Raw genomic sequence first — 21,307 nt, 5'->3', positions numbered from 1 at the left:
CCAACTATTTAAAATAGACAAAAACAAGGGAATGTTAATGAATCTGGATTCAACCGATCTACCTTTGTCACTGAAATGTCACTACAACAACTTAAGGTTAGGGTTAGTAACTGTCTAAATGAGGAAGGGGAGGAGCAGAACAAGTATAGCCCCCTTAACTTGAGAGCACATTTTGTCATAATGTTTAAAGAGTTCCTGGATATTTAATGTTGTGTTAATAAAAACCCAGTCGTGTGTGCACGTGTGCTTCCATTGACACGTGTGTTTGTGTGCATGTATTATGTGTGTTATTCTTGTAGTACTTCACAATGTCTCCATAAGAGACTATTTGTCATGAAGTAGGTGATTGAGCAGCATCATTTTCTTCTCATCCACCCACTCCAATCATTGTGATATTCTTTGTTGACTCCTTGTAACCACTTAAAGATGCAGTTCGGGACTTTTGCAATCAAGGAAATATTATTTGTCCATTTTAGGCTGGAAGATAAATATTTGGTTTATATGTGCATAATCATTAAGTAGAATTAACATCATACATCAGCCATAAAATTCCAAACGTGAAAGCAGGTGGTCTTGATGACATTGGGCACAAACTGGCATGTGCATCTTTTTGGTACACAAATTACAAGGACCATTTTGGGCTTGACAGCGGCACTTTTATCAGTGGCCAAACATTGCATAATGCATCCTTAATCTACAGTATGATTATATTACACTTTCCTAAAGATCCCTCCTTTGATTCATTTGGTGCCCAATTATTTACACACCTGATTCTACATACATACTTGATTTAACCAGTGCTACTTGGGGTTCACTTATTTTTCACCTGCACTCATTTCTTTTTAATTCAATTTTGCTACTACACCCCCAATCCTTTTGGTCTTTTGCAAACTTCAGCCTGGCTCTTTTTTGCTTTTCATTGATGAAGGGCTTTTTTCTAGCTTTGCACGACTTCAGCCCTGCCACTAAGAGGCTGTTTTGAACCGTACTCGCCATTCATTTCACCCCGCTGCGGTTTGCCATTCTTTTTGTAGGCCACTTGATGTCATCCTGTGTTTGTTGAGTGACATTCGAATGAGTTGATGTTTATCTTGGTCAGTGGAGTTTTTTTCCCCCTCTGCCAGTCTGTAGCTTTATTGTTCCCAATATCTGTTGCTTGACCTTGTTCTTATGAACTGCCATCTTTGAAATCTTCATGATTGAAGCAACCTGACGCTCACTGTATCCCTCTGCCAGTAAAGACAGAATTTAACCCTTCTTTTCCTCACTCAAAGCTTTTCTTATCAACTCTTTTGTCATGCTGAATAGTAAAAATGTTATTCAAATTACCATTTTGAGGTACTAATGTTTTTGCCATCTAGCTGGTCCTATTGCAATAGAGTACCTCATTAAATAAAATGAGGTGTGCTTGTGTTGGAATTTAACAGACACTGGAATGGAATGGCTGCCATACATGCTAAAGAGCGGTCTCTTAATTTTTTCCACAGCTGTATTATTGCTCTTGAGGCTCACATACTTTCAAACAGCACTGTATGTGTTAATGATGTGCCTTTCTCCCTGTTAGAGACTCACACAACCACATTGTTAGAGCTATGATAGCTGTGGTGTGTATGCGTAGATTCACAAGCCTGGTAGGGACAAGTACTTTTTTTGTACTTTCAACAGCCTCTGACTAAAAAAGACAGCTTCTGTTTGGTAAAACTATTTTGAGTAAAAAGGTAAAATCCTCGTTAAGTGATAGGAGGGACTGCTCACAGAATCATATCATATCATTCTTTGTATATGGAACCCATAATGGTTCTTTCTGTAAGTAAGTTACTGACCAAATTCACCAGCTGTTTTAGCCTTCCTTTTTTCATTCTGTCACACTTGCCAAACCTGCTAAATACCAAAATAATGATTAATAATTAAAAATGAGTAGTAATATTTTATCATGGAATAAAACTAAACAAATGTTTTCATTAGTACTTGTTAAAATGACTGGTTGTTTTACATAAGTCTTAATGCTTGTTACTTTGAAATATGGATTATGTCTCCTCACTCCTGTGATGATAATATACTGTATCTTGTCTCTTTCTCTGACCTCAGAGGTTCCTCCAGTTCCTCGCCACCAGGAACACTCTATTCAACCTCAGTAACTTTCTGGACAAAACAGGTTCCCACGGTGAGTTTGCTATCAATTTGTTACTATCGGAAATTAAATTCTAAATCAGAGTATTTTTTTACATACTGAATAAAATTAGATTTGACCCCATATTCATCTGCTGCATTTATCAGCCAAATAAGAAAAAAAACTCTATGCTGATCAACACGGGTTCCCATGGCGATTGAAACTGGTTTCTTAGGTGATGGAAACAGACCCTGGTAGGGTGTTGTTCGTACTGAGATATGGAGGAGACATTGACCTGTTGTTTTGTCTCCAGGCTACGACATGTCCACTTTTATCAGACGCTACAGCCGGTACCTCAACGAGAAAGCATTTGCCTACCGACAGATGTCTTTCGACTTTTGCAGGGTGAAGAAGGGGTATGTTTTCTCTCCGTAACTTGTTATCATCATCTAATGATTTTATTTCTACATTTGCATTTCAATTGAGTTCTATTTAATGTTATTGTTTTGATAGTATTAGTGTTAAGTGCTGCATGCAAATAACACCCCCATTACATAGGAAAGCGCAGAAAGAGAGAAAATGGCAATAGGCAGAATTACATTTACCTGACCTGCCTTGCTAATTCCCAAATCCCAACATTCATGTGTGCCAACCAATTGAGGGAGCCAGAAGGGCTGAGGGTGTAGGGGCAAATTAATCCTTCCAGGAAGTGTGCAACAATGCAGCCTCCATACGCTTCCAGGAAGTGTGCAACAATGCAGCCTCCATACGCTTCCAGGAAGTGTGCAACAATGCAGCCTCCATACGCTTCCAGGAAGTGTGCAACAATGCAGCCTCCATATGCTTCCAGGAAGTGTGCAACAATGCAGCCTCCATACGCTTCCAGGAAGTGTGCAACAATGCAGCCTCCATATGCGAAGTGGAATCCAAAAGTGACACAGAACATTATGGATGGGTGTTTCTAATTGTATGACATGTGCATTTGCTTTTGTCTGATTCAGAATTTGTACACGTTCTATTCAAAAATGGAAAATTAGTTGTCTCTGAAATCTTGAGTGTGTCCCATTAGTTGATGAGTTTATTAATCTCTTCGCCACTCTGCAACTCATTTGCTGAGTTTCGTCAGCAAAACATGACCACGGAGGGCACTTTGAGCAAGTTGGTAGGAGTTATGAGCTGCGTTGAGATTCTCGGCATGGGTAAGTGGCCAGGGCTAGACTGTGGTTGAGGGCAGCAACGAGTGGGCTGTCCATTGTCGTGCCTGTACAGAAACAGTCTGATGAATACAAAGCATGTAAACTGTTACTCCGCCTCCTGACCAGATTGATGGGTTTTGCTGTCAGACACCACAAGGTCAGTCTGTGCCAGCCGATCTGAATGCAACCCAAACAGCCACGAGGACTAATAGCGTTTGGTTTGACAACATTTCTCATGTCAGGTGTCTAATCTGTAGCATTCAAAATGTATGTTAAGAAGACTTGCCGTTGCGCTTCTAGTAATTATGAAATTGTTAGTACCACTTAGCAGATTTAAAACACTTAAAGGACTGTGTATTTTAGTCACCCAATATCCAATCAAAATATAACATCTGCTCTTCATGCAACCTGAGAGGTGCTGGGGGCTGCCACATCCAAATCAATTAGGGTTATCTGTCTGGATCAAGGGCGCAACAACAGATACAAAAACAAAACATAAATCTTGTGTGCTCTGTTGACTGTGCCCTTTGTCTTTGTTTCTCTCTACGTAAATGATCTGGCTCCCAATAGCCTTACTAATGTCCTCTCGTAAGAAAAGTGAAATACAAAATGTCAATCAAAAAAACGCACAACTTCCTAAGATAGAAGTCATCGTATATTTCTTTTTTAAGACGTTTCTCCCCATCATTTTGTGCCATCTCTATGCTCCTGTGTGTCCATCTGTCTGTCTAAGCAACAGTTTGTCTGATCTGTCTCAGAGCGGAGGGGGTGATGAGGATGATGCCCGTAGAGAAGCTGTTGAAAGGAATGCCCACTCTGCAGAGCCAGATAGATGCCTTGTTGGAGTTTGATGTAAGTATGATGATGGTGATGAGGAAGACTGTAATGTGGATAATAAGGTTGAATATGATGCTTATGATAATGAGAAGAATGACACTGAGGAGGAGGATAATGCAGTTGAGGATGATACTGATGTTAATAATGAGGACGATAAAAAGATGATGATACTGATGTTAATGATAATGAGGAGGATAATGAGGAAATTGATGTTGATTAGTATCAATCTAATGTTTAATGAGGATGATGGTGAGAAGAACCTCATGTGTTTCTAGATAGATCCTTTTAATGTAGACAATTGTAGAGTAACACAACACGCAGTATATACAATACACTGGTCAATAAAAATAATAATGTCATTGTTATTTCACAGCATATTTCATATGTGTTGGTTTGAATTGAATCATGGTTGAAATTGTTTTTGTTTTCACTGCAAGATTATATTTTCAAGATTATAGTTCTCACAACTTTGATTGACTTTGATTAGCAAATGATCTATGATGTAACTGGTTCCACTCAATCTGCATCTTCCTTCCCAGCTAAATAAAAAATACTGTGCTGATAACCTATGCCATTGCCGGCAGCTGGCAAACCTTCTTTTCAATTTATTGATACCTGAACAGAAGAATATATATTAGTTTTGCCAAAGTGTACTCATGTCAGTCTCAGACTGTACAGCATAATTTTGAAACAATGCTTGAGAAATACTTAATGGATGTGATAGGCAAGACCAGGTCCAGGTATGAATAGAAAAGAAGAGTATGATCTACATGCAGAAAATTATTCTAGCTATAGCTGGGACCTACAAAGTTGTGCAGTGCATTGCTAAACATGGAAAACCATTTACTGAAGAGGATTATATCAAGGCTTTCCTCTGTTGTTAGGAGGCTTGGTGAATTGTCTAAGACACTGTCATCTCAAAGTGTAGGGTTAAAAAATGCAACTCTGTTAAATGTGGCTGTTGAATGTGGATGTTAATGACATTCCTTTTAAAGCATTTGTTGCAAAATCTACTTAAATGAAAACCAACATCAACCATCTTTACAAAACAAAATGTAGGCCTGTTAAAGCCACTAAAATATTTACTAAATGTACAGCCCTGTTACCAAAGCAGAAAAGGAACCAGGCAAGCCTAGTTCAACCGGCCTGCAATTAAAATGTATGAATACTTTTGCCTTCACCAGGTTCGAACCTGGATCTCCCACATGTGAGGCACTGTCTTTATCCACTAAACCACAGCACGACACACTGAATCACTGGCTAGACACCATTAAGCATTGTGTTAAACTGACTAACGTTTCTTACTAATTTTACCTTCACCACAAGCGTCTATGAACTGTATGGTGTTTGCGAATGGCCGTTTTAACAGCGTATTAGCCAGTAATAGGCGTTTACCAGTATCTACTAACTTACTGGAATAGTCATGAGAATTGAGCAAATGCTAGCTAGACTTCCATGCCAGAAACAGTCCCAATATAACCATAAACTGTTTTATTTCAGGCTTACTATAACATAGATACTGAAGGTTATAGCCAGCGAAGTCTATACGGAATAATTGTTAACGCATTCTTTGTTTTTACTGTGAGGAGATACGAACACGGGACCTGTAGATTGTAGGTCTGCTTTTTAACCACTATGCTATTTAACAAGGGGAGCTCAGTCACTCAGTAAGGGCTCTGCTTGGGACGTTTTGTAAAATGCATATATAAACAGAATGCAATGACGTGCAAATCATTTATCCCTATATTTAGTTGAAAATAGTACAAATACAGCATATCAAATGTTGAAACTGAGAAATTGGAAAAATACATGCCCATTTTGTATTTAATGCCTGTAACATGAAGTCCATTCTTGGCAAGATGACATTTACTCATCTTGCTTTATCTATTATTTTAGTTCCCTGTGTCTCAACAATGTATTAAAATACCTTGACAACTCAACCCAAGCTGTTACACACCAACCAATCAGTTTTACACCTTCTTTGTCACATTCTTTACATGATCTAACCCTAACTTCTTAACCAAGGTCCATCCCAATGAGCTGACCAATGGAGTTATCAACGCATGTTTCCTGTTGATGTTCAAAGACCTGATCAAATTATATGCTTGCTACAACGATGGGATCATCAACCTATTAGGCAAGTCTTAACTTTCTCCTTCCTAGAACAATAATCATGTCTGTTTATTATTTCATAAACATTACAGATTTCAGTGTTAATTAATACATGTAAATAGATTTGATATGGTAAATTCTTATGTAACTTTTGTTACATAACATGTAACATCAATATTTTTCCTGTGGTAATCTTAAAGTGTGCGCTGGAGTCATTCGTAGACCACACATGCCCCATAGTGACTTGGGGGTTTCAAGCTCCAGCTCGGCCGACTGTCTGGGCCCATTCCTCTCTGTCTCCCTCTATGTACCCGGACTTGAATTGACAAAATATGTAAATACTGTTTTATGTAAGCACTTAACTGTCAAATATTTCATTTCCATTTTCCTTCCAGAGAAATTTTTCCAGATGAAAAGAGGACAGTGCAAAGATGGGCTGGAGATCTATAAGAGATTTTTGACACGAATGACCAGGGTCTCTGAGGTGTTCAAAATGGCTGAGGTAAAAGAGAAAACATGGCACCGAACACTTAACAAGTTCATTCTTCAGCCATATTCATTATGTATTTATGTTAATACATAAATGTCCATGTCTTCTTTTACAGACCATAGGAATTGACAAAAATGATATCCCCGAACTCACTCAGGTAAATCCATATTTCTTTTAAGCCTATTTTCTAAACCTTTCAGTGGGATGTAAATCTGTCTGCTAATATACTAACATTGGACTAACATAGTATTTGTGTTGTACTTTAATTCTATCAGCATTGCATGTCAGTATTGTTGTGTTCTTTGTGTTGGTGGAGCATGCATTTTGGTGGAGCATGCACTTTCAGGACACAATTTTTTAGTGGCATCCACCAATTATACATTTGGTCCTTTTTTGGTAAAAGTGTCCCTGGCCTTTGACTATCAAGTTATTCGTTTTTAGTTTTATTGAAAACATACAGATGGAAAGCACAGATTCTTTCTGAAAATATATTTGTTATTGTACATGAGCAAAATTAAAAAACAGGACTGAGAGAAACAAAATATGAACAAAGAAAAACAAACCAGCAGAAAATAGCCCTATTGCCCGCCTATTGAGGAAATACAAGACTCCATCTCATTCTTCTCTGAGCCAAAATTCCGTAGATGGGACAGGTGTATATGTATAAATATATATGTATGTATTTTTTGCTGAAATGGTAAACTCTTCCCAGTGAAGGGGGGTGGGTATCCCTTGGAATCTATTATGTGCTCCCTGCAACCAATGAGCTTGACTTCTCTTGTGATTGACAGCCACTGTCCCCCCTCTCTTCTTCCAGAGGTGCAGATTGATCTTACAGGCTGAGAGTGTGAGTAGTATGTAGTGCATAAAGCTAGCTTTTTGGGAGCAAAGCAGACTATAGAAAAATTAATGAGTGCCTTTTGAGTGTATTGAACTGAGCCTACAACATATATTATTGGAGGAAGTTGGATGAGACTGAAGGAACAGATTGAACAAAGCTTGCAGTGCTGTTCGGTGCCTGAGAAAGGACCTGTAGTTCATTTATTTGAACTGATTTCATCTTAGGACACGAGTGTTACTATGGAGTTTCCATGACTAAGAGGTTATGTGTAATCCCATATGTAGTCCCACTGACTCTCCACCCCATTCAGTAACCCTTATGTTTACCAATCTAGTGGGTGGAAGCGATGTTGTGGAGTCAAACGCTCCTCTGCTTCTACAGAACTAGACCCTTCATATCTGGTCATCCAAGGGTTTACTGTGGCCGAAAAGAAAGGATTCCCATCAATGCTATGGAGGCTCTTTAGTCAAGGCGGGGGTGCATTCCTGGCTGATCCGGGGACTGTGGATGACTTACACAGAAAGCATGACACACCGCTGACAGTGTACTGTGTTGTTGAGTGAGAGAGAGGCTGAAGAGGATGTAATTCATGTAAAGTGTTCATTTAGTTTATTAAAAATCCCTCTCCATTTGGTAACATGCCTTGCAATATTTTGATTAGCTAAAATATATAGAGAAATACTTGTGGGCTCGGTTGATATAGTCATCAAAGCTGCTGACTCCGGTGCACATGTACTGCTGCAGCATAGTTTCTATGTGTTCATGTATATGTACAGTATTTCACAAAAGTGAATACACCCCACACATTTTTGCAAATATTTGAATATATATTTTCATGTGGCAACACTGAAGAAATGACACTTGGCTACAATGTAAAGTAGTGAGTGTACAGCTTATATAACAGTGTACATTTGCTGTCCCCTCAAAATAACACAACACACAAGCATTAATGTCTAAACCGCTGGCAACAAAAGAGTACACCCCTAAGTGAAAATGTCTAAATTGGGCCCAATTAGCCATTTTCCTTTCCTCTGTGTCATTTGACTCATTAGTGTTACAAGGTCTCAGGTGTGAAAGGGAGCAGGTGTGTTAAATTTGGTGTTATCGCTCTCACACTCCCACATACTGGTCACTGGGAAGTTCAACATGGCACCACATGGCATATAACTCTCTGAGGATCTGAAAAAAAGAATTGTTGCTCTACGTAAATAGATTGCCAAGACCCTGAAACATAGCTGCAGCACGGTGGCCAAGCCCATACAACGGTTTAACAGGACAGGTTCCACTCAGAACAGGCCTCACCATGGTCGACCAAAGAAGTTGAGTGCAGGTGCTCAGCGTCATATCCAGAGGTTGTCCTTGGGAAATTGACGTATGAGTGCTGCCAGCATTGCTGCAGAGGTTGAAGGGGTGGGGGGTCAGCCTGTCAGTGCCCAGACCATACGTCGGACACTGCATCAAATTGGTCTGCATGGCTGTCGTCCCAGAAGGAAGCCTCTTCTAAAGATGATACACAAGTAGGCCCACAAACAGTTTGCTGCAGACAAGCAGACTAAGGACATGGATTACTGGAACCAGATGGTGTTAAGTATGTGTGGCTTCAACCAGGTGAGGAGTACAAAGAGTGCTGCCGGCAGTTGGGAGCTACATTTCATTGAGGGAACCATGAATGCCAACATGTACTGTGACATACTGACGCAAAGCATGATCCCTTCTGAGAATGGGCCTCAGGGCAGTATTCCAACATGATAACGACCCCAAACACACCTCCAAGACAACCACTGCCTTGCTAAAGAAGCTGAGGGTAAAGGTGATAGACTAGCCAAGCATGTCTCCAGACCTAAACCCTATTGAGCATCTGTGGGGCATCTTCAAATGGAAGGTGGAGGAGTGCAAGGTCTGTGATGTCGTCATGGAGGAGTGGAAGAGGACTCCAGTGGCAACCTGTGAAGCTCTGGTGAACTTCATGCCCAAAAGGCTTAAGGCAGTGCTGGAAAATAATGGAGGCCACACAAAATATTGACACTTCGGCCCCAATTTGGACATTTTCAGTTAGGGGTGTACTCACTTTTGTTGCCAGCAGTTTAGACATTAATGGCTGTGTGTTGTGTTATTTTGAGGGGACAGCAAATGTACACTGTTATACAAGATGTACACTCACTACTTCACATTGTAGCAAAGTGTAATTCCTTTAGTGTTGTCACATGAAAAGCTATAATCAAATATTTGCAAAAATGTGAGGGGTGTACTCACTTTTTTGTGAGATACTGTATGTGTATGTATGTTGTGGAGAGACTCAAAGGCATCATTGGTACTCCGTATGTCCAGACCTGGCTCTTTAAGCATAATTCTCTCAGGCATTTTCTTATGAAGCATGCTTTTACACTTCATAATAGGCTTATTTCAAGCTATTTAGGCTGTATCCTTTTAAGTTTCTTAGGTGGTTTCTGTTAGGCTCTTTCTCATGCAGTATCCTTGCACTATTATTACTTTTAGGCATTTTGTTAGGAAGGATAATTTGAAAGTTTCTTTTTTGGTTCCTTAGGCACTGAATCAAGTGACACTAAATGTCCTTCCCCAGTAGTCATTTATTGGGCAGTTGAATGACTTGGTTACTCGATACGCGATACCTATTTGAATTCAGATGAGGCTTTTAAAGGGCAGCACATCCAATCCTGTCAGTTCACCAGATTTCCCTGTATTTCACCTAAAACATAAGCAGTTGGCCTGTATTCATTTCTTTGTGGAAAAAGCAGCCTGTTATCTGTAACAGATGAAACACTATGTCAACTTGTAGTGGATATTTATGGTCCCATTAAGCTGCAGAGGATTTCAAAAGCAGTGGAACAGCGCTAATCAAGGAAAAAATATATTTAAACCCCCCTACTTGTTTGTGGCTGTGCATTGAACAATTTATTTTTTGTTACAACAACTGTACGGCATCTCCGTAAAACCACTCTTTCTGAAGGTTGTACTTGTGGTCTGTTATGTTCTTAATGAATAAAATGATTTGGCCGAGGCAAATATTATTTTGTATGCTGCACAGATTCGAGAACATTCCAGGAAAAACAGACAATTTATTTAGTCATTATTTTTGGTAGAACTACATTAACTTTAGTGAGGATGCTTAAAAAGTAATTCTTGGAATATCACTGCCAACGGTGTTGAGCAGCCTTTAAATGTACCTAAATACTTGGACACAATCATGCTGTCCAAAAGTCAGCTACTGTTGAATAAAATGGATTTTGGTACCTGTTTATATAAGAACTGTTAAATACAATGGCCTCTGTGTATCCGGGCATGGCCTAATGTCCCCATGAAGACATGGATCTATCATTCCTCTTGTAAAATGTCCAAACCTTTAAAGGAAGACGACTAGGAAAAATATGCTCTCAAGAAACTCTCAAACACTGATAGCAGTTGATTAATTCAGTGTATTCAACAAGTCAGAAGCAAAGTGCTATTTGTTGTTCTGAATTCACAATGTTCCCATTTCATCTTATTTACCTCCCTTGTCATTTCCCAAAATATGATATATTTTGCTTAATATATGGTAAGATGAATAGAATGGTATGTTGTCAAGGCAACCATAGTTCTAGGTTAGAGTTAACAGACCTCCTCACTGCGCTACTATACAGTGGGGCAAAAAAGTATTTAGTCAGCCACCAATTGTGCAAGTTCTCCCACTGAAAAAGATGAGAGAGGCCTGTAATTTTCATCATAGGTACACTTCAACTATGAGAGACAAAATAATAAAACAAAATCCAGAAAATCACATTGTATGATTTTTAATGAATTTATTGGTAAATTATGGTGGAAAATAAGTATTTGGTCAATAACAAAAGTTAATCTCAATACTTTGTTATATACCCTTTGTTGGCAATGACATAGGTCAAAGTTTTCTGTAAGTCTTCACAAGGTTTTCACACACTGTTGCTGGTATTTTGGCCCATTCCTCCATGTAGATCTCCTCTAGAGCAGTGATGTTTTGGGGCTGTCGCTGGGCAACACAGACTTTCAACTCCCTCCAAAGATTTTCTATGGGGTTGAGATCTGGTGAGTGGCTAGGCCACTCCAGGACCTTGAAATGCTTCTTACGAAGCCACTCCTTCATTGCCCGGGCGGTGTGTTTGGGATCATTGTCATGCTGAAAGACCCAGCCACGTTTAATCTTCAATGCCCTTGCTGATGGAAGGATGTTTTCACTCAAAATCTCACGATACATGGCCCCATTCATTCTTTCCTTTACACGGATCAGTCGTCCTGGTCCCTTTGCAGAAAAACAGCCCCAAGCATGATGTTTCCACCCCCATGCTTCACGGTAGGTATGGTGTTCTTTGGATGCAACTCAGCATTCTTTCTCCTCCAAACACGACGAGTTGAGTTTTTACCAAAAACTTCTATTTTGGAGTGTGGTTCCAGAGCCCAAGCCGTGCGTAGAGGTGATCCCGACTAGAACCACACTCCTTGAGAGAGGATGGACTCTTCACCACTCTGGAGTTGCCCATGGTGAGAGGCGGCGGGCTGGTGTGGGTTTGCTTATAGCTCCCCAGCTCTGCCGCCATGTGTTGGAGTTTACCCCGGTGAACGAGAGGGTCGTTTCCCTGCGCCTACGGGTCGGGCATAGGTCTCTCACTGTTGTTTATGCCTACGGACCGAACGGCAGTGCAGAGTACCCGACCTTCTTGGAGTCTCTGGGAGGGGTGCTGGAAAGTGCTCTGACTGGGGACTCTATTGTTCTACTGGGGGACTTCAACGCCCACGTGGGCAACGACAGTGACACCTGGAGGGGCGTGATTGGGAGGAACGGCCCCCCTGATCTGAACCCGAGCAGTGTTCAGTCATTGGACTTCTGTGCTAGTCACAGTTTGTCCATAACGAACACCATGTTCAAGCATAAGGGTGTCCATCAGTGCACGTGGCACCAGGACACCCTAGGCCGCAGGTCGATGATCGACTTTGTTGTCGTCTCATCTGACCTGCGGCCGTATGTCTTGGACACTCGTGTGAAGAGAGGGGCGGAGCTGTCAACTGATCACCACCTGGTGGTGAGTTGGATCCGATGGCGGGGGAGGAAGCTGGACAGACTCGGCAGACCCAAGCGTACTGTAAGGGTCTGCTGGGAACGTCTGGCCGAGTCTCCTGTCAGAGAGATCTTTAACTCCCACCTCCGGCAGAGCTTTGACTGGATCCCGAGGGAGGCTGGAGATATTGAGTCCGAGTGGACCATGTTCTCCACCGCCATTGTCGAAGCGGCCGCTCGGAGCTGTGGCCGTAAGGTCTCCGGTGCCTGTCGAGGCGGCAATCCCCGAACCCGGTGGTGGACACCGGAAGTAAGGGATGCCGACAAGCTGAAGGAGTCCTATCAGGCTTGGTTGGCTTGTGGGACTCCTGAGGCGGCTGACGGGTACCGACAGGCCAAGCGGGCTGCAGCCCGGGTGGTTGTGGAGGCAAAAACTCGGGCCTGGGAGGAGTTCGGTGAGGCCATGGAGAAGGACTATCGGCTGGCCTCGAAGAGATTCTGGCAAACCATCCGGCGCCTCAGGAGAGGGAAACAGTGCCCTACCCACGCTGTTTACAGTAGAGGTGGGCAGCTGTTGACCTCAACTGAGGATGTCGTCGGGCGGTGGAAGGAGTACTTCGAGGATCTCCTCAATCCCGCTGTCACGTCTTCCATTGAGGAAGCAGAGGATGAGGGCTCAGAGGTGGTCAAGAAACTCCTCGGTGGCAAGGCACCGGGGGTGGATGATATCCGCCCTGAGTACCTCAAGTCTCTGGATGTTGTGGGGCTGTCTTGGTTGACACGCCTGTGCAACATCGTGTGGCGGTCAGGGACAGTGCCTCTGGGATGGCAGACCGGGGTGGTGGTCCCTCTTTTTAAGAAGGGGGACCGGAGGGTGTGTTCCAACTATAGGGGGATCACACTTCTCAGCCTCCCCGGGAAAGTCTATGCCAGGGTTCTGGAGAGGAGAATATGGCCGATAGTAGAACCTCGGATTCAGGAGGAACAGTGTGGTTTTCGTCCGGGCCGTGGAACATTGGACCAGCTCTATACCTTCTACGGGGTGTTGGAGGGTCCATGGGAGTTTGCCCAACCAATCCACATTTTTTTTGTGGATTTGGAGAAGGCATTCGACTGTGTCCCTCGCGGCATCTTGTGGAGGGTGCTTGGGGAATATGGGGTCCTGGGTCCTTTGCTAAGGGCTGTCAGGTCCCTGTACGACCGAATCAGGAGCTTGGTCCGCATTGCCGGCAGTAAGTCAGACTTGTTCCCAGTGCATGTTGGACTCCGGCAGGGCTGCCCTTTGTCACCGGTTCTGTTCGTAATTTTTATGGACAGAATTATAGGCGCAGCCAGGGGCCGGAGGGTGTCAGGTTTGGGGACCACACAATTTCGTCTCTGCTCTTTGCAGATGATGTTGTCGTGTTGGCCCCTTCTAACCAGGACCTTCAGCATGCACTGGGATGGTTTGCAGCCGAGTGTGAAGCGGTGGGGATGAAAATCAGTACCTCCAAATCCGAGGCCATGGTCCTCAGTCGGAAAAGGGTGGCTTGCCCACTTCAGGTTGGTGGAGAGTGCCTGCCTCAAGTGGAGGAGTTTAAGTATCTAGGGGTCTTGTTCACGAGTGAGGGAAGGATGGAACGGGAGATTGACAGACGGATCGGTGCAGCTTCTGCAGTAATGCAGTCGATGTATCGGTCTGTTGTGGTGAAGAAAGAGCTGAGCCGCAAGGCGAAGCTCTCGATTTACCAGTCAATCTACGTTCCTACTCTCACCTATGGTCATGAGCTTTGGGTCATGACCGAAAGGACAAGATCCCGGATACAGGCGGCCGAAATGAGCTTTCTCCGCAGGGTGGCCGGGCGATCCCTTAGAGAACCTCTGTCACCCGGGAGGAGCTCAGAGTAGAGCCGCTGCTCCTCCACATCGAGAGGGGTCAGCTGAGGTGGCTTGGGCATCTGTTTCGGATGCCTCCGGAACGCCTTCCTGGGAAGGTGTTCCGGTCCCGTCCCACCGGGAGGAGACCCCGGGGAAGACCTAGTACACGCTGGAGGGACTAGGTCTCCCGGCTGGCCTGGGAACGCCTCAGTGTCCCCCAGGAAGAACTAGAGGAAGTGTCTGGGGAGAGGGAAGTCTGGGCATCCCTGCTTAGACTGCTGCCCCCGCGACCCGGCCCCGGATAAGTGGAAGATGATGGATGGATGGACTTCTATTTTGGTTTCATCTGACCATATGACATTCTCCCAATCCTCTTCTGGACCATCCAAATGCTCTCTAGCAAACCTCAGACGGGCCTGGACATGTACTGGCTTAAGCAGGGGGACACGTCTGGCACTGCAGGATTTGAGTCCCTGGCGGCGTAGTGTGTTACTGATGGTAGCCTTTGTTACTTTGGTCCCAGCTCTCTGCAGTTCTGTCACTAGGTGCCCCCATGTGGTTCTGGGATTTTTGCTCACCGTTCTTGTGATCATTTTGACCCTACGAGGTGAGATCTTCCGTGGAGCCCCGGATCGAGGAAGATTATTAGTGGTCTTGTATGTCTTCCATTTTCTTTTAATTGGTCCCACAGTTGATTTCTTCACACCAAGCTGCTTACCTATTGCAGATTCAGTCTTCCCAGCCTGGTGCAGGTCTACAATTTTGTTTCTGGTGTCCCTGACAGCTATTTGGTCTTGGCCATAGTGAAGTTTGGAGTGTGACTGTTTGAGGTTGTGGACAGGTGTCTTTTATACTGATAACAAGTTCAAACAGGTGCCATTGATACAGGTAACGAGTGGAGGACAGAGGAGACTCTTAAAGAAAAAGATACAGGTCTGTGAGAGGCAGAAATCTTGCTTGTTTGTAGGTGACCAAATACTTAATTTACAGAGGAATTTACCAATGAATTCTTTAAATATCCTACAATGAGATTTTCTGGATTTTTTTTCTCATTTTGTCTCTTATTGTTCAAATGTACATATGATTAAAATTACAGGCCTCTCATCTTTTTAAGTGGGAGAACTTGCACAATTGGTGGCTGACTAAATACTTTTTTGCCCCACTGTATATGTTTCTCTTTTACTCTAGAGAAACATATACAGTGGGGACATAAGCAGTTTTACCTTGGAGATATCTGTAGTTGTACCGATAGAGTAGCAGGTTCCTAATCAATAAACAGAATATAGTTCTTAAATAACGTTTTCTGGTGTTCGTGATGCAATTCATACACAGATAATGATGAAGATAATCAAAGTACATGACTACTCATTATCTTAAAAGTTCTGGCCTCTACAGTATTTCTGGCAGCTTAGCAATGATCAGTCAAACATCAGTTTTGGGTTCAGTCGACATGAATGGGAGGAAAACCGCTGGAAACTGGGTGAAATAGGGAGGTAAAAGTGTCCATTAATAAATGTTTCTTGTTGCCAAATGTATTGCTCCTGTATTTCCCAATGAACATAACCTGGCAGTGGAATAAAGATACCTTACTAGTCCTAGCTACATTCTCAAATGGGCCAGCATCTTAATGAAAAGATTTATCAGTGCCTTGTCTGCTTTTGTTGCTTACATTTCAGGCGTAATTAACTACACAGAAAATACATTTATTGGGCTATCAGATTAAGTAGAACAAGATAAATGGAGCAGGAAAATTAGTGTTTAGGAGGGAAGTGTCAGACAGAGCTCATATGGCCTGGTAGCTGCTTAATACTAGCTGCTAACTGCTGAGCTGATCGCGTATACTATCAACTGGCTGTGCATTGTCCGATGCATTGCTTTTGAATATCAGCATGAATGTTATTAATGGACTGAAGTTTCTCTGAGTTAGCATTGTTTTTCTGGTGCCCCCCCAGCCCATAGCCATTGTGATCATTCTCTGTCCCCCTGTTAGTCCAAAAGTGATTTCATGGCGTCAGACTGACTCTGGTTGTTCGTACTGTTTTTCTAGACCATTCCAAGTCTAGTGTCCTCACATGTAAATGAATTTGCTTGTTACTGTACCCAAACGTACATGTTAACTTGTGCCATCATCTTTCAACGTTAAACATTTCCCCAACCAAGTGTTCTCCGATGTCCCCAAGAGTTCCTGGGTGGGAAGGCTTTTGTTCCAGCGCAGTGCAAAAGTTTCAGAATTTCAATGAATGTATGGGCCGTGCTTAGATGTTACTGCTGGGCTGTTGTGAAAGCCTGCATGGCCAGATGCCAAAATGATATACTCCTGTCCATGAACTGTGTGCCTTTGGCTGCTGGTGTGATATATTGACATCCTTCTCCCACTGTTTCCAGGCCCCAGAGAGTCTCCTGCAGTCCCTAGAGACACACCTGAACACCCTGGATGGGAAGAAGCCGTAAGTACTAAACATTCTCAGCCAGTCACCCTGTCCTTGACCGATAGGGATCTTTGTAAACACGCCACCCTTTTGAAGTTGAGTTTTCTTCACATTTGAGGAGAATTCAGCCATCTCTTTTTAGAGTTGCAGTCAATAATATCTGTGAAGTTAATTCCTTAAGAACACACCCTAAAGTTGAAATGTAAATAATTTGGGTGGATTTTTTCAACCACTATAAAAAAGAATTGATAGCTTCAGTTTTATTTAATTATGATTATTATTTTAGCACATTCTGGCCCTTTACCATCTTCTCAGGACAATACTTGTTAGAAGATTTATCAGGCTTTGTTTTGTTTAGCAAACATTTGAAATGTTTGTTAGCATCTTGTATATACTGTGGTACCAATAGCTATGACTATTTAATACAAAGCATTATGGTGTTCCAGCGATTTGGCACCGTCTGGATCACTACCACTTCAGCAACACTTTCTCCCCATTAAATACAGTATATTAATCAGAAAGATGCCAAAACAACAAATCTTCTCAAGCAGTCAGTACTAGATGTTTTGGTAACACTTTAGAATACTGTATCTTACTTAATGCATAGTTCATTAGGAATTATTGCAGAACTAATAAGTATTTATCTATGAACACTTCAGTAACTACTATTAACTACTAAGGAACATGTGTTAACTAATCAGTATGTAATATCGAGTTTTTTATTGTGTTAAGTAACAATTAACTAATCAATAACTACTGAATTTAGTCATGCCTCCCAAATAACTACTAATAAGTATTTACTAATTAAGGTTCAAGAAAAATAACTATGAAGTAACTACTACCCAGCATGCCCCCCCACACCCCGTATGGTCCACTGCTTCATGAGTGAGGTCTTTAAGAAGAAATAAACTTCAGAATGGAACCCCAAGTGCCTTGCCATTATTAACTAACTTACCTCAGGTAGGTTTACTATACAGTAGGCCTATGTGTGCCTGTATTAGTGTAAATTATATCAAAATAGGCAATGACTGAGGGGAAGTGAAAATACAGGGTACCCATGAATATTTAATAAAGAATTACTACATAGTTATGAAAAGAACTACTAAGAAATTACTGAGGGAAAGTGAAAATAAAGGGAACCTATTAGTAATTAATAAAGAATTACTGCATAACTCTGAGGGAATTACCTAGAACTTGGAACAGTATTCTAAAGTGAAAATATAGGGAACCCATTAGTAATTAATACAGAATTACTACATAACTCTGAGGGAATTACCTAGAACTTGGAACAGTATTCTAAAGTGAAAATATAGGGAACCCATTAGTAATTTATACAGAATTACTACATAACTCTGAGGGAATTACCTAGAACTTGGAACAGTATTCTAAAGTGAAAATATAGGGAACCCATTAGTAATTAATACAGAATTACTACATAACTCTGAGGGAATTACCTAGAACTTGGAACAGTATTCTAAAGTGAAAATATAGGGAACCCATTAATGAACAATATAATAATCATCTGATATCAACTTAAAATACACAATCCAAGATGACAATTTATTAGAACATTGAAATTTATTGCAAAAAGTGTACATGAAAACATGTTTTAGTAAAAAAAAGAAAACATTGTTTTAAGTCCAAACCTGTTAGACCAAAAAAAAAAAAAAACTGACTATAAAAACTATAAATCGTCAACTCTCGATGCCTGAACTTCAACCTTGCCAACACACACATGTGAACAAAAGTTATTTTTGTCTGTGACAGAGGTCAATTAGCTGGCCATTTTTCTTTTTATCTTCAATCAAAGTTTGAAGTGGCTCTTTTTGCAAATTTCCCTGCATTTCTCTGCAAATTGTAACAGTTTTTGCCCTCTATGAACATTTTCACGCAAGGTCTTGTAGGCTTCAGTGTCACACGCCTCCAGCTCCGCTATTGCTGCAGTGTCAACAATGGTTTTTCGGTCAATCCCACACTTGCGGTAAACCAGGGTTTTGGTGACTCCCTTATCGATGTACTGCAGGACCTTTTTATACCTCTGGATAACATGCTCTGGTAGAAACACTGGGAGAGAACAAAGGTGCATGATTGATAAGTGACTCAAATAAGACTCAAATAAAATATTTCTCACACACACACAGTATATATATATATATATATATATTTATTTATTTATTTATATAAACAGTGTCCCAAATAGTGTGCTTATACTTATTCACAAAATTGACATTAAAGGAATGTATTTTAAATATTAAATGACAGTTAAAAAAGTGATTTCTGATGCACGCAAATTAGTTAAAATCTCCCGGATTCTATAGCGAGCGCGCATGTGAGACAGAGACTGCGCTCCAAACCGCACAGAGCGGCACAAACCGGATAGTTTATTTATAGTTCGAGTACTGAAGCGTACGATCACACCGGTGTGATTAGAACGTATTGTTTAGAACGCATCATTAGAACGCCTAGGTACGAGTGACGTAACAATGGCTGGTCAGACCGCGCTGTTATTTACTCACATTTAGCTCAAACAGCGTTTATAACTTTATTTCCTGATTGCAATTGTTTCAAGACCAAACTATGATATTAACCAGGTAGCAACCATAAAAAAGTGTTACTTACGTACCAACAGGCAGCCAACACTAGCAGTTAGATTTTCTACAATAAACATAATACGCAAAAACGAATTATTTTTGCGACTACTATAGAGCATCTAACCATTTCCTGAAACAACTGACAACCGGTCAAAAAGTTTCAAGTTACGTTACCTGTTGAGGGTGCTGCTATGCTTTTTATCAACCAAAGATAAAGAAAGGTGAGTAACTCTAAGACCTGATGGTCATTTACATTTGCCAGTCTTTCGGACAGATTTGCCATCCTGGGAAAACTATGATCTTCATTTTAGCTGCACTGCATTACAGGTCACACGTTGTTAGCTAGCGGTTAGCTGACGTTTGCTAGCTAGCTACAGTTACACATAAACCAGCTTTTGCAGCTCTTTGAATTCGAGTCAAAAAGAGAAGCTTGCAATGCAATGTATTTGTGTTCCTTACCTGGCTGGCAAAGTGACTGTTCATGTCAACCGTCTGAACGCCACTCAATGCATGTAGCTAACGTGGGGTTAATCCAGTCAGTTTGTTTTGGTAGGGTTCATGCACAATAGGTCAATTGGCAGATCTAGCAGCGAACCGATGGCGCAAACTAAAACAGTATTCTGATAGTACTTCTGTACTTCTAACTTTGGCAATATAGTTGTGATAACCGTCATGCTAATAAAGTTGAATCGAATTGGTATGGACCTTATTCACCGCGCCTCCATCGTGCACATATCCCTCGATCCAGTTGCTGTATCCTTTAAGCAAAACAGCCCGGGGAATCATGCAGTCCTTATTGGCCCATTTTTCGACATAGTCCACTGTTATGTTGGGAAGACATGAAAGATTTGATGTCCACAAAGGTATCCCCATGATGATAGACGCCCGCTGCTGCGCTCTGTCAATGAACTTCCGGTTAGAGTGTACCCCCAGCCTCGTTTTGGATTTCAAGATGGAGGCGCGGTGAATAAGGTCCATACCAATTAAATTCAACTTTATTAGCATGACGGTTATCGCAACCATATTGCCAAAGTTAGAAGTACAGAAGTACTATCAGAATACTGTTTTAGTTTGCGCCATCGGTTCGCTGCTAGATCTGCCAATTGACCTATTGTGCATGAACCCTACCAAAACAAACTGACTGGATTAACCCCACGTTAGCTACATGCATTGAGTGGCGTTCAGACGGTTGACATGAACAGTCACTTTGCCAGCCAGGTAAGGAACACAAATACATTGCATTGCAAGCTTCTCTTTTTGACTCGAATTCAAAGAGCTGCAAAAGCTGGTTTATGTGTAACTGTAGCTAGCTAGCAAACGTCAGCTAACCGCTAGCTAACAACGTGTGACCTGTAATGCAGTGCAGCTAAAATGAAGATCATAGTTTTCCCAGGATGGCAAATCTGTCCGAAAGACTGGCAAATGTAAATGACCATCAGGTCTTAGAGTTACTCACCTTTCTTTATCTTTGGTTGATAAAAAGCATAGCAGCACCCTCAACAGGTAACGTAACTTGATACTTTTTGACCGGTTGTCAGTTCTTTCAGGAAATGGTTAGATGCTCTATAGTAGTCGCAAAAATAATTCGTTTTTGCGTATTATGTTTATTGTAGAAAATCTAACTGCTAGTGTTGGCTGCCTGTTGGTACGTAAGTAACACTTTTTTATGGTTGCTACCTGGTTAATATCATAGTTTGGTCTTGAAACAATTACAATCAGGAAATAAAGTTATAAACGCTGTTTGAGCTAAATGTGAGTAAATAACAGCGCGGTCTGACCAGCCATTGTTACGTCACTCGTACCTAGGCGTTCTAATGATGC

At 41.7% G+C, this 21,307-nt stretch overlaps 1 protein-coding gene across 9 annotated transcripts in view; it reads left to right on the top strand.

Annotated features, from left to right (window-relative positions):
- The window catches only part of snap91a (synaptosome associated protein 91a), a 71,646-nt gene that overhangs the window by 26,630 nt on the left and 23,709 nt on the right, over positions 1-21,307 (top strand). For all 9 annotated transcript variants that reach the window (XR_004574912.1, XM_013132080.4, XM_013132082.4 and 6 more), the window contains 7 exons: positions 2,089-2,164; positions 2,424-2,526; positions 4,065-4,158; positions 6,169-6,280; positions 6,651-6,757; positions 6,861-6,902; positions 16,852-16,913. Coding sequence is in view for 8 of the 9 variants with exons in the window: in XM_013132080.4 (XP_012987534.1) it covers positions 2,089-2,164; positions 2,424-2,526; positions 4,065-4,158; positions 6,169-6,280; positions 6,651-6,757; positions 6,861-6,902; positions 16,852-16,913 (596 nt within the window). In the remaining variant the exon portion in view is untranslated. The remainder of the gene's footprint in view (positions 1-2,088; positions 2,165-2,423; positions 2,527-4,064; positions 4,159-6,168; positions 6,281-6,650; positions 6,758-6,860; positions 6,903-16,851; positions 16,914-21,307) is intronic.

Source organism: Esox lucius, chromosome 20, assembly GCF_011004845.1.
Source record: "Esox lucius isolate fEsoLuc1 chromosome 20, fEsoLuc1.pri, whole genome shotgun sequence".
NCBI classification, from domain to species: Eukaryota; Metazoa; Chordata; class Actinopteri; order Esociformes; family Esocidae; genus Esox; species Esox lucius.
This window is presented reverse-complemented; position numbering and strand designations above follow the sequence as displayed.